At 35.1% G+C, this 13,142-nt stretch overlaps 2 protein-coding genes across 2 annotated transcripts; one reads left to right on the forward strand and one right to left on the reverse strand.

Annotated features, from left to right (window-relative positions):
* Positions 1–236: 236 nt before the first annotated feature.
* Positions 237–5,668, reverse strand: LOC126380359 (succinate--CoA ligase [ADP/GDP-forming] subunit alpha, mitochondrial). The gene is made up of 5 exons (XM_050029737.1): positions 5,509–5,668; positions 2,489–2,856; positions 2,145–2,339; positions 1,884–2,063; positions 237–910 (listed from the first exon to the last, which is right to left on the reverse strand). Exons 1-5 carry the CDS (start codon positions 5,543–5,545, stop codon positions 695–697), a joined length of 996 nt encoding a protein of 331 aa, XP_049885694.1. The 5' UTR covers positions 5,546–5,668; the 3' UTR covers positions 237–694.
* An 895-nt stretch (positions 5,669–6,563) lies between these two features.
* LOC126380354 (mannose-1-phosphate guanyltransferase beta) lies at positions 6,564–11,485 on the forward strand. Its single transcript, XM_050029730.1, has 6 exons — positions 6,564–6,976; positions 7,060–7,302; positions 7,852–7,981; positions 8,189–8,350; positions 9,097–9,261; positions 9,835–11,485. The coding sequence occupies exons 1-6, from the start codon at positions 6,803–6,805 to the stop codon at positions 10,068–10,070; spliced, it is 1,110 nt and encodes a 369-aa protein (XP_049885687.1). The 5' UTR covers positions 6,564–6,802; the 3' UTR covers positions 10,071–11,485.
* The last annotated feature ends 1,657 nt before the right edge of the window (positions 11,486–13,142 follow it).

A 13,142-nucleotide genomic window follows, 5' to 3' on the forward strand; every position in this document is an offset into this window, starting at 1 on the left:
TAGCTACTTTTGTGATCCCTCTGTGATTTCTTCTCCATTTTTGAGATGTTTAAAATAAGGATATATAACCTATAAATTGATGTTCATGCATGAGTATTATCAGTCAATGAATGACTCGATGTATCACATTATAATCAGAGGAATTAATAAATGTAATAAAAAAATAATAGCTTTTTCTTTACATCCGGGATTTCAACTTCGAGTGATAGATGAGATTCCCAATAAAAAAGCATAGGTATGTATTATGCATGTATTTTGTCATACATATATTTATATATTTTATTAACCATATAACATGGTGAAGCATAGCATAATATAACAATCCAAATCAGTAAAATCATTCACATATGTAATACTTAGCTTAGCGAGTGGAAATTTGATCGATTTATAACAGTAACACTTACATTAATACATGAGTTACGCGTAAATCTACTCCAAGTAGGTAAGTGCAGTTTACTAACATTTTCGTGCAAAGTTCACATATAGATGTTTAAAAGTTTCTAACAACACTTATCATGAGAAATAGAAATGGATATTATGTTAATCAGTACTATGGATCATATAGAGTTCTTCCGAAAGATCTAACGTTATATATTGTAATAAGTCTTCGACTGAAACAACCAAGTCAAATAAATAATACCAATATAATTACTAAAAGACTATACAAAGTAAACATGATTAATAAAAGAGTTACTTAGACGATTTCTAGTCGTTTCATTTCTTTGAGGAGTTCGTCACCCATCTTAGCTGGGGAGCGAGTGACGATGACGTTGGCCTTTTCCAGAGCCTTTATTTTATCCATAGCTCCACCCTTGCCACCAGAGATGATGGCTCCAGCGTGCCCCATCCGCCGGCCGGGAGGCGCCGTCAGCCCGGCGATGAACGACACCACAGGCTTCGCTTTCTGGCCCTGTAATTAACAATAACATGACTATCTCATGTCACATCGAGCCTCTGCAATGAAGCAAAAATGTTCTTTTGCTGTTGTTATTTACATGAATTCCACAATGTTAAAATAATTTACACAGCTCAATTCACAAGTCCCAGTCTCAAGTGATAGCTGGTAACCCTTTGCATCCCTTGGCGTATCCGGTGAGATGCAATAGTAGTGCAGGATGCACAGAGCGACCTGCGAGCTCCTCCCACCAGCTGCGCACAAGGACACTGTCCCGGCGCTCAGCGTCAAAATCGATCACAGCCGTTTTGTTGTATTTGGCGCTAACAAACTGATTGTACATCGGAAATCCAACCACCAGCGTCCGCTGCTCGACACGATATATCAACAATGAGGGATTGTGAATTGGGCCCTTGACTAAATAACACAATGTACTTCTTTCTACAAGACTTACACAAAATGAATCAATGTAACTATTTCGATGAAACATGAATTAATAAATTTTCAAATAAATACTGAAATGATTGATTTCGTTCTGATAAATGAAGTTTGTATACTAAGTAGCATAATGAGAAAAATTCAAATCATGTTAGCCGTCATTAATCTACGATTATATGAGAGTAGTGACTAAAAATCAAGTTAGCTCATTTACAAAAAAACCTCTAAGGAGTGCCAGTCTTGTTTTTCGAATCCTTTACCTTGGACTGTGAAAGAATAAAAATATTTTTTTCTTTTTATAAAGGAACAGTAATAAATAACAAAACGAAAATAAATACAATAAAACCTGGGCCTTGTTTAATATTACAGTGACATTATCCAGAGCACATTGTGGAGTATATGAATTCTGAGTAGTTTGTATTAACATTTTGCAGCTTTATAGTGGTGAAGCAACAAACACCATATTTTACAATTGTCATGGATATTAACCAAGGCCCATGACAGGTCATAATGTAGCCGTAAACTTGAAATAATTAAAATAAAGAATTACAGTGTTATATTGGGTGAGGTACTCCGATGCCAACTCCTCAGCATTGCCTCCAATTTCACCAATAAGAATGATGCCCTTGGTCTCCGGATCATTCAGGAAGACCTCAAGGCAGTCAATGAAGTCCGTCCCGTTGAACGGGTCGCCACCGATGCCCACGCAAAGCGTTTGGCCGAGACCAGTCTGTGAAAAAATATAAATAAAGTTATAAATTCATGAAAATAGACATAGATGTTTAAAGTAATTGAAACACAAATGTATTACCACAGTCGTCTGGTGGCAAGCCTCATAAGTGAGGGTTCCAGATCTTGAGACGACGCCGATACATCCCTTCTTATGTACAGCAGCAGGCATGATGCCAATCTTGCACTTCTCCGGAGCAATGATGCCTGGGCAGTTGGGCCCAACCAGCCGAGACTTGTTTTGCCTCAGGAGAGCGTGCTTCACACGAACCATGTCCTGTCAATTATAGAATATATTAAACCACACACTCTCTATCGCAATGAACAAAAATGGCTACCCCAAATGGGATTTTGTTGTATATGTTAGAATGTGCTTCCACAAACTCTATTGTAAGAAACAAAAATGGCAAGCAAAAAATTATTTACGTGTTGTGGAATTCCTTCAGTGATGCAAACTATTAATGGCATCTCAGCTTCAATTGCTTCCAGGATTGCTTTGGCGGCTCCCCCGGGAGGAACATAGATAACACTCGCATGCGCCCCAGTCGCGGCTTTCGCCTCCTTCACTGTCGCAAACACAGGTTTGCCAAGATGTTCTGTCCCTGCCTTTTTAGGAGACACGCCGCCAACAATCTTAGTTGCATAGTCAAGGGCCTGTTGACTGTGGAAAGTGCCCTGCTTGCCTGTAAATCCCTGCACAATGACTTTAGTTTCACTTGTCAGTACTAAGTTTTTCCTTGTTTCGGCGTATGGAGCACTGCTTGAGTACCTGACAGTGTTGAAAACCACCCCATCTGTAACAAACAATAAGAATTTACTTAAATCATAGTAATTACTACTCATATGTTAACAAGAAAAATAAACAATAGAATTAAACTAGTGGTCCTAAGTTGTAATGGTTTTATGAGACATTAATAGAGTGTTATAGTGGTTTTTATATGAAATATCTTTTGGTCACACCTACAGATATTAGAAAGTATGTTCTGAACTTACACCCCCAAATATCGAAAATATTTTCTGTATCATAGTTACATGTAAAATTTTTTGAAATATGATTTTGTAGAAATAGCGATATTCTGGCTAGCAAAAAGGGACATGGTGGATATTCCGTAAGTACCCTGATTTGGTAATCTGTGACCAATTATTTGCATTAAGGCATAAAGTAATAAGGGAATTAACAGCTTTGGTTATTATGGGTATGAGTTTGTTATCTACTGAAGTAGTGCAAGTATACAAATAAGATGTTTTTAAAAATAGACCTACAAATTCTTGATGAAAAGTTTAATTTACACATCAAACTGCAATAAAAATGTAACAGGAACTATGGCACTGGATATTTGCTCAAAAAATATATAATTAATAACAATATGTAATATATAATTTATTTCTTTCTATAATCTAGTAATACTTATAGAAATATTTGTTTTTGAAGACTATTAATTTCATATTTATTTAATTGAAACATTATTGTTTTCACAATTTGAGAAATAAATAACAGGACAATCAAATTACAGAATCTATTAAATATAGGTTGGTATTCCTAATTACAATTGTTATCACAACAATATGTGCTGCATTAGTTATTAATGTAAAACAAACAGGGAGCAAAGTACTAAGGTCCTAGGATAATGTTCATTCGATGTATGCAGTTTTTTTTTTGATACAATATTTTAAAAATATACCTAGTCAGCATATTTAAAGAACAGGAATATTATCTTTATGACTATATTTGGGTAATTCTCACCAAATCTCGAAATTCGGTCGACACAACATTGTGAAAAAAAATGTTGTAAATTAAATGTTTTTTTTCAACAATTTCATAGTATGCATGTAACTTGATATGTATAATATAGTAGGCCCCAGAAAAAAAGTACTTAAGTTTTTCTTTTGGCCGAAGTTTTTCTAAGCCTTCGGGGTCGGATTTCATTTTCTCTCTGCACTTTCTATCATACTCTTTCTTTCTTAATTGAGCTTCTTCCATGGACAACTTCTTTCTATTTGCAGTTATTTTCTCTAAAGCAACAAAGCAATGCGAAAATTAGGTTAGCAAGAAAGTTAGCGAAAGAAAACTCAAGTAGACAAATCATTCCCTCATAAATCGTCATTCCCTCACCATACATTTTCATGAGGGAATGATGGTGAGGGAATGACAAAATCAAAGAAAAACGAAACGATCTCGTAAACATACCCTTACTTTTAGGCATGCGACTTTGTGTTAGTAAACTACTCCCAATACCAAACATTTCAGTATAATTAAAACTTAGATTATTTACTTACCTCTTATTTTTATTGATTGTGGAGTAATGACGTTAAAAAAAGTAGACTTTGAAATAAATTTGCTAAAGCTTTTCGCAAGAGAAAGTCATGCACGCACCAGGTGAAATCGGCATTTTGAAACATTGACAGTATTGTCAACTATCAAAAACTAATGATAGCGTTGCAAAATCATTAAAAGTATGATTATAAATCGACTGTCGGTAGATGTGTGAGGGAATGATTACCAATCATGGGACACAAGTATTACAATGAATTGTACCCCCTTTTATTAACATTTTATTATAAATGGCAGTAGATAAATGAAGATGTATCATATTTTAATAGTTTAGTTCAACTTGCAATCAGTTATATTATAATTTAGTTGATTTTATTCACTTGAATATATTATAATCGGGAGTGTGGGACATAGTGAGGGAATGATTTTCAAAGATATATTTATATAAAAAAATTAAAATTTGTTCTCATTGGGTCACATTTTGTAATATCCATAGTTAGCAGCAATGATATACTTTTCAAAGAAAAAATAATATCCCTTTTCTGTCGATTAGTTTTTCTGATAAACTCACAGGACTGGAATTTCGAGATTTGGTGAGAATTACCCATTTATTTCATATTTTTTATGTAAAGTATAAAAGAACAAACTGATACCACTGTATTAACAAAACATTGTACTTATGAGATAACTTAGACTGACAGTATCAAAGGTCAAACAACATACTGATCTATAAATCATTTTCATATACAACCTAACAAATACTAGCAATAAAAAGTAAAGACTTTTATGAAAGAAACATTTATCGATTGCTACGTTACAAGCAATAACTTTAATAAATGATCAAAACCGTAACAACCGAATACTCAGGTATTTATAGTTGAAGGTCTCGGATATACCTAATGAATACGACATTGGTTAATAAGTTTGTAACTACACTGCAGCCATTCATGATTCAAATCATCTCACGTAATCAATCGAATTGCTGTTTCGTACTATAGGTTTACATAATTCGTTTATGAGAGGGCGAAAATCTAATGAGAAAGTTAACGCACAGCTAGAAAAAGCAACGTAACGTAGCATAGGCGCGTCACGGCTGTTAATTTTCATAGGTTATGAGATATATGTTATTGCATAACCTAGCCTATTTTGATCACAGAGCAATCTTTATATTTACCTCTAAGCCGGGAAAGAATCCGCATTGACACAGCCATTGTATAACTAGAAGCAGAGAAGGAATATAAAATGATTTAGTGACACTGACAGACTACTGCCTGCCAGCCATTACGTAACGAATGTGTAAGTGCGATGCGATTCGTCAATCCGAACTTTGACAGTTTCATTGATTATTGAAAACCGGTAAAATTTCGTACAAGTACGGTTTTGCTTTTTTTTATCTCATTTTGATGTTTTGGCCCGCTAGTAGCTAAAAGTGCTAAAACTGATATCATAAAGGAAGAAAGAGCCATAGGAAAGAGCAGTGTTGCCAACTTAGTGGATTTTCCACTAGATCTGGTGGTTTAGACATGTGGTTCGGCGAAAAAATATTAGTTTTAGTGCCTAGTGGATTTTTTAGTGGATTAGAGTCCTTTCAGTTAGCGGTAAGTGACGAATTTAACCACTAACACAACTGAATATGGTTTATGAGTTACTTGAGCGAAAGAACCAATATAAAGTTTATTTATTAGTAATACATACAATTAGTTTGAGTAAGATCAAGATGCCTAAGCCACAGTACACCCAAAAGTTTCGTGATTGTTAGTTACGTGACCCAGTTTTAAAGGATTGGTTGCAAATAGTCGAAAGCACTGGTGGTCCAGTTGCTAAGTGCAAATTATGTGGTATATTATTAAGGAGTCAATTAATAATAATTGAATAATTTGTCTCTACCTACGACGCGGCGCTAAAGAGGGGGGAAAAACATCCCAAGATCTGACTGCACTGATTCGGCTTTGGGTTATCCAGTGAAATTCTGGTAGTTTGAGAGACCGCTCAGTTTTAGTGGTTTCTGGTGGTTTGCACGGCCGCATTTGGTGGGCTGGTAAAAATAAAGTTGGCAACACTGGGAAAGAGCAACGTCAACGTCAATCAAAGAAGTCCCGCGGCCACGGCGCTAGTATCGCAGTATCTACACAGAATTATTATGATTCGTCAATTAGTTCCATTATTACGCGGGACTTCATTCTTATTCGACAAATACCACAGACCAGACACAGACAGACTACGTATTACGTTTGTATTGCGAAAATCTTGTGTGACGTGTATTTTGTAAATTAGGTACCTACTTAAATTTTATTTACCTATTGTTATTTAAATTGTTAATACTTAGTCGGTACAGTTTCCCAGTATTTACGTGACAAGTGTTATCGCGCCACGTATGAACATAAAGAAATATCTACGTAGCAGTGTTGGCTTTTCTTGAATGTCCGGCAAAGTTTGTTTATAACAATTTCTGCCTATTGAAATTAAATATGTGCGGTTCAGACAAAAAGTTAGGCGAGATCCGCGCTCTTATCCTCGTAGGCGGCTATGGTACTCGCCTGAGGCCTTTAACTTTGAGTAGACCGAAGCCCCTGGTCGAATTTGCCAACAAACCTATTCTGATGCACCAAATCGAAGCCCTCGTCGATGCTGGAGTCACTCAGGTAATATTAAGCGGTTTGTAAATTGTTTATTGTTAATAAATCGTTGATATTGTATTTTACACTAAGTAATCATTGTTTTCTAGGTGATATTGGCAGTCTCATACAGGGCTGAGGACATGGAGAAGGAATTGACAGAACAAGTGTCGAAGCTTGGAGTGTCTTTAACATTTTCGCATGAGACAGAACCCCTAGGCACAGCTGGTCCACTAGCATTGGCACGAGAACTCCTCAGTGCCAGCTCTGAGCCCTTCTTTGTTCTCAATTCTGATGTGATATGTGACTTCCCATTCAAGGAATTAGCTAAGTACCATCGGAGTCATGGAAAGGTTAGTAAGCAAGCCAATAATCATAATGATGACTCAAACAAATAATATCTTTATATACCTGATAACACAAAGATAAGCTGTTGCAATGAGGTCAAGCCTATTCTATTAGTAACAGTCAATTTGTAATTATAGTAATTAACAGGACAATGGAAAAATAATAAGAGAATTCATTTAATATGCATATTTTAGATTTTTATGTGAATACACATAACTGGTGACTATTTGGCTTTACCAGATTAAAATTTTCTTTTGGAGAACATTTAAAAAAATTTCATAATTGCCAGGTCAAAACTGCATAGAAATCAGTCATACAGTGAGCAGAGCCATGTAATGATGAATGAGTGTATTTTAAAACTTTTAACAAATTCTCATGCCGTACCAATCCAAAAGTAATTAACTGCAGTAAGTCTCTATACACAATGACACAACTGCCATTTACTGCCACTATTATAGCAATATCTACAGAGCCGGAATTTGTTAAAAGCACTTATTAGATAAAGTCTTGTGACATAGCCTTTATCAAGGTAATTATGTTGTTAATTATTTCAGGAAGGTACCATTGTGGTGACTAAGGTGGAAGAACCTTCCAAGTATGGAGTGGTTGTGTACAAGGAGGATGGTGAAATAGAAAGCTTCATTGAAAAACCACAGGAATTCATTTCAAACAAAATTAATGCCGGTTTGTAGTTTTATCATAGTGATGTCTGTACGTCACAATAATAATATCACAAATTCTTCTATCATGTGAATTATGAGGTAGATTACTAACCTCATCAACAGTTTCAGGGTAATTATTGAGCCTTCAAAGGCCTCTGACATGACTAAATGTATTAATAACTTAATTTGACTAGTGAGAGCCATATTATAGTATGTATTAAATTTTCAGGGATGTACATTTTAAACCCCTCAGTACTAAGTAGGATAGAGCTTCGACCTACATCAATAGAGAAAGAGGTGTTTCCCTTCATGGCAAGAGATGGACAGTTACATGCTATGGAACTTCAAGGCTTCTGGATGGATGTGGGACAACCTAAAGATTTCCTAACCGGTAAAGTATTACACATTCAATCATACATTAAGTAATATGGGTTAGATTGAAATGGTTATGAGGTTTGATTTGTACAATAACCGAACTGAAATTGCTGCTCTGTATTGCATTGATTTTGAGGAAACTAAACCATAGATTGTTTGGCTCAGCAGATGCCAGTATAGGATATTTTATTATTTATTGTTTGGCTGAAATTGTCATTTCTAATTATTCAAATAGAGATATATACTCTGTTATCAGAAAAGCAGTATAGTATGTTTTCTATCATTGTCCTTATCATATTTTCGCCACAGTTTCTAATTTATTGCAAATAATGAATGTACAATTATGTAGCTTTGTTATTTCCTGCTAGTTGTTCTAGCATTATTTTAATACTTCCATGCCATTATTATAAAACTCTTGTCTTCACAACTCAAATTTCCCTTTCAGACATATTGTATACATATTTATTTTTTCATTTACATATTTAAAAAGTTTTAAAAACATGTGTTCAAATACCAGTGAAAAATTATTAGTAATGATAAAGACGTGTTTGTTAGTATTTTTTATTACATAGAAAAAAATAATAGGTATAAAATTTGTTGTGTTGTTATATTATGAAAAAAATCTATATGAATATTATTTACACATCGTAATATGCCAAGCTAACCATATCTACCCTATCAATATCGTTTACTTTCGCAAGTGAATATAGCATTAAAATCTTATATTGTTGTATGTAATTACTGTTTGTGTTTGTTTGTTAGGCATGTGCCTTTACCTGACGAGCCTGCGTCAGAAGAACTCTGACAAACTGCACGAAGGAGCCGGTGTAGTGGGTAACGTGCTCATTGACCCCTCCGCTACGATCGGCAAGGGCTGCCGTATAGGCCCCAACGTCACCATTGGGCCTGACGTCATTGTCGAAGATGGTAAGGCATACATCATTATGCTGCTCACTTTATTAATATACACTCATTGTTGGTAGACTTCTACACGAACGCGGCCGGTACTGTTGTTACCCCGTCAAAGGGATCCTGAATATCGTATGAACAGCGATCTGCAATAAATACTTCCCGTAATTCATCCTATTGTCTGCGCTAACCTTGGTTGTGATGTTTTCACCCCTATGTATATTGAACAGAACCCTAATTTGCCCAATTATTCTACCTCCCAGCAGGTGCGTGTCACTTGGCATAAAATCAAAGATTTGCAAATCGAATTACGTACGTTCGCAATTTATTTTAGATTGTTAATATGCTGTGCCTCAAAATAAACTTACACAGATAGTCCTTATTCCCATTGTACAGTTATTAATATAATGTTATGCAGAAGTAAAGTTTTAAGTTTGCTTGTAGAATATGTAGTTCACTAGTGAACAGATTTCGAAAATAGCTACATTACCTATTCCTGATTTAAAAAAAATACGCGGCGCAACGCAAAGTCCACGCGGACGGAGTCTTGAACAGAGCTATCAATAAATAGTGATGTTTTATCTGTTGCAGGGGCATGCATAAAGCGTAGCACGATACTCCGCGGCGCGATAGTCCGTCAGCACGCGTGGTTGGACGGGTGCATCGTGGGCTGGCGCTCCGTTGTGGGCCGCTGGGTGCGCATGGAAAACACTACAGTGTTGGGCGAAGACGTCATCGTAAAAGATGAGCTATACGTCAACGGCGGGCAGGTCCTGCCACACAAGTCCATAGCACTCTCCGTACCCGAACCACAAATCATCATGTAACATACCCACAATACAGATACATTATGGTGCTTCCACGCTAGGTACTATTATTTATATCGTCCCCTTATAGTGAAACGCGCAAATGTTTTTTAAATCATAATCTGATGTGTTTTCTTCAACAAAACACACACGTTAGTTGAATTCCCCGTAAAACTTAAGACTACAATTTTTACCTGATTTAAACTAGCGCTTCTGTTGCGAGATTTTCACTATATGACATCGATATAATAATAATATATATTATAACATATTATAACAGGTGCCAAAGCTCACAGAAGTCGTTTTATGCACTGTGTTACTTAAAGAAAGTACATAATGGTGCTAATTCCTGTAAACACCATCTAATTTTATTTTAAGTTATATCTGTAATTTTTTATCCGCCGAAAAGGAAAGGGACGGGTAATCGACAAGCATAAAATTTATGGAACACACGTCAATTTTAAGCACAAATCTAAAACAACCGTCTAAAAATAACCCGACAGAATTATGTTGACAGCACACGTCAAACGGTTTGCATACCAGCGAGATACCTTTTTGATTCGCCCGGGTTATTCATTCATTTACTCATTCTTCTTAAAATCAAGAGCTGTCAATCATCCGTCCCTTTCCTTTTCGGCGGATAAGAATATGACGGGTATAACTTAAAATAAAATTAGGTGTCTGCAGGAATCGGGACCATTGAGGATATTCTTCAGTCTGTTATAAAATGTTATACAACAATGTCTAACCTCAGCAAGCTTCAGACATGGAACATGGAGGGCCTTCTCCACTAAGTTAAGGTAATCTACAACAGTCACAGCCTTGTAAAGAATTTATATTTTTCAACAGAAACACCAAGCATAGTCTCAGTAGTATATTGTTCACATATAAATTATTTATTATACAAAGTTATTTATTATGTGAGTGTATGTGTGTTGCGTATATCGTATCACACATTAATCGAAACAGTAGGCGTTTCTTATAGGTAGGTGCACTTTATGTAGAACTAAGCATCGGTATTTGCATCGGCAATTACAATGTTTGTCATACCTGTACTTATATTTTATTAGAGGTTTTTTGTTTTTGAAATATGCAAAGAATAGAATATTCGTTTTCTATTATACAATTCATATTTTATGTTATTATTTTATATATACATTTTTTTTGTTAGAAATACAGACACAATTAATAGGGTGTCCATTTTTTCAAATTATATTTGTTACCCTCACGTGTTGTAAGCACGGACCTGGAATTTTATTCAATATTTACTAAAATATTGTACCTACAAAACAACATTCCTTGTAAATTAATACAATATCTTTATCATAAAAATAAGTACCTATATTATAGTATAGGGTATGATGTGGTACCATTAACTGCCATTTTTATACCAAAATTAGAATAAGATTTTATAAATTACATAATTTATAATGGTATAGTATGAGTATGAGTGTAATAATTTCAATTTACCTTTACTTATGTATTTGATTATAATTAATTATTAATATACAGTAAACAATTGGCAAATAAAACAAATGAGTAATTTAAAAAGCATTTAATATTCTTATAGTGGATCAAATAGACTTAAAAACTAAAGTAAGAGTAATCGCCGAGAAAAATCGTTAGTGTTAAAGTACCTTTACAATTTTATTTTATTGATTTCCTAGTTAATTACTCGTCGCATTTTTCGATTACATTTTTGTGAGGTACATTGAAGGTATAATATTCCCTTGGTAAATCTATACTTATAATAAATCTGTAGAGAGGTCAATTCTGTACATTAAATATATTTTCAAAATAACTATCAGGGGGTGATTAGTGATCGACACTGATGCCAAAAATGCAATCAGTAAAATTTTTGTCTGTCTGTCTGTATGTTCCTTATAGAAACAAAAACTACTGGACGGATTTTAATGAAACTTGGTACAATTACTCTTCATACTCCTGGGCAGGTTATAGTATACTTTTCATCACGCTGCAATCAATAGGAGCAGAGTAGTGAAGGGAAATTTTGGGAAAACGGGAGAAGTTACTCCATTTTTTAAGCTTCCGTCGCGTGAGCAGCCTTAATGGTTAAGTTACATAGAAATCATGTATGACGGAAATATCTAAATATATAAAAGGAGAAACTGACTGATTGAATGACTGACATATCAACGCACAGCCTAAACGGCTAAACGTAGGCACTTGAAATTAGGAAGGGACGTAGCTTAGGTACCGTAGAGGTGCACTAAGAAAGGAATTCTCGAAATTCCCACGGGAACAGGAATTAGCGGGAAAACCCTTTTGTATAAAAATTCTAAACCGCTTAAGTTAGACGCTTGAAATTTGGCATGCAGGTACCATAGTTAACTTAAAGCTTAGTTGCAACTGGATATTGCAAAATTCCCACGGGAACGGGAGTTAGCGGGAAAAAACATTTGTATGATAAAATCTAAACCGCGTAAAATAGATGTTTTCAATCTAGCATGCATGCTACGAATAAAAGCATGCATGCATACCTTAGTAAATATAAATTTTAGTTATGGCTGTATTTTGAAAAATGGGAATTGGCGGGTAAAAATAAATGTATGAAAAAAATCTAAACTGCATAAGTTAGATGCTTAAAATTTGACATGCATATATTGGTGCTAATTCCTGTAAATACCATCTAATTTTATTTTAAGTTATATCTGTCATTTTCTTATCCGCCGAAAAGGAAAGGGACGGGTAATCGACAAGCATAAAATTTATGGAACACACGTCAATTTTAAGCACAAATCTAAAACAACCGTCTAAAAATTTTACATCAGTCAATAACCCGACACAGTTAGTAGACAGCATGTCAAACGGATTGCATACCAGTGACGTACCTTTTTGATTCGCTCGGGTTATTCATTCATTTACTCATTCTTCCTAAAATTAAGAGCTGTGAATCATCCGTCCCTTTCCTTTTCGACGGATATGAAACTGACGGATATAACTTAAAACAAAATTAAGCGGTGTCTGCAGGAATCGGGGCCAATATACCTTAGTGAATGCAAAGTTAAAAATTTCCCTGGGAACGGGAAGCGAGTTAGAGGGGCTTGAAATTTATAGCTCGCGGTAGTGGCA

The sequence above is a fragment of the Pectinophora gossypiella genome, chromosome Z (assembly GCF_024362695.1).
Source record: "Pectinophora gossypiella chromosome Z, ilPecGoss1.1, whole genome shotgun sequence".
Classification (NCBI taxonomy): domain Eukaryota; kingdom Metazoa; phylum Arthropoda; class Insecta; order Lepidoptera; family Gelechiidae; genus Pectinophora; species Pectinophora gossypiella.

Excerpts from the sequence above, each read along its gene's own strand:
- LOC126380359 (XM_050029737.1), bottom strand. The coding sequence starts at position 5,545 with ATGGCTGTGTCAATGCGGATTCTTTCCCGGCTTAGAG. Across the intron at positions 2,064-2,144 it reads CTTGCCACCAGACGACTGTG|ACTGGTCTCGGCCAAACGCT; the intron begins GTAATACATTTG and ends ATTTTTTCACAG. Across the intron at positions 911-1,883 it reads ACCTCACCCAATATAACACT|GGCCAGAAAGCGAAGCCTGT; the intron begins GTAATTCTTTAT and ends TGTTAATTACAG.
- LOC126380354 (XM_050029730.1), top strand. The coding sequence starts at position 6,803 with ATGTGCGGTTCAGACAAAAAGTTAGGCGAGATCCGCGCTCTTATCCTC. Across the intron at positions 6,977-7,059 it reads TCGATGCTGGAGTCACTCAG|GTGATATTGGCAGTCTCATA; the intron begins GTAATATTAAGC and ends ATTGTTTTCTAG. Across the intron at positions 8,351-9,096 it reads ACCTAAAGATTTCCTAACCG|GCATGTGCCTTTACCTGACG; the intron begins GTAAAGTATTAC and ends TTTGTTTGTTAG.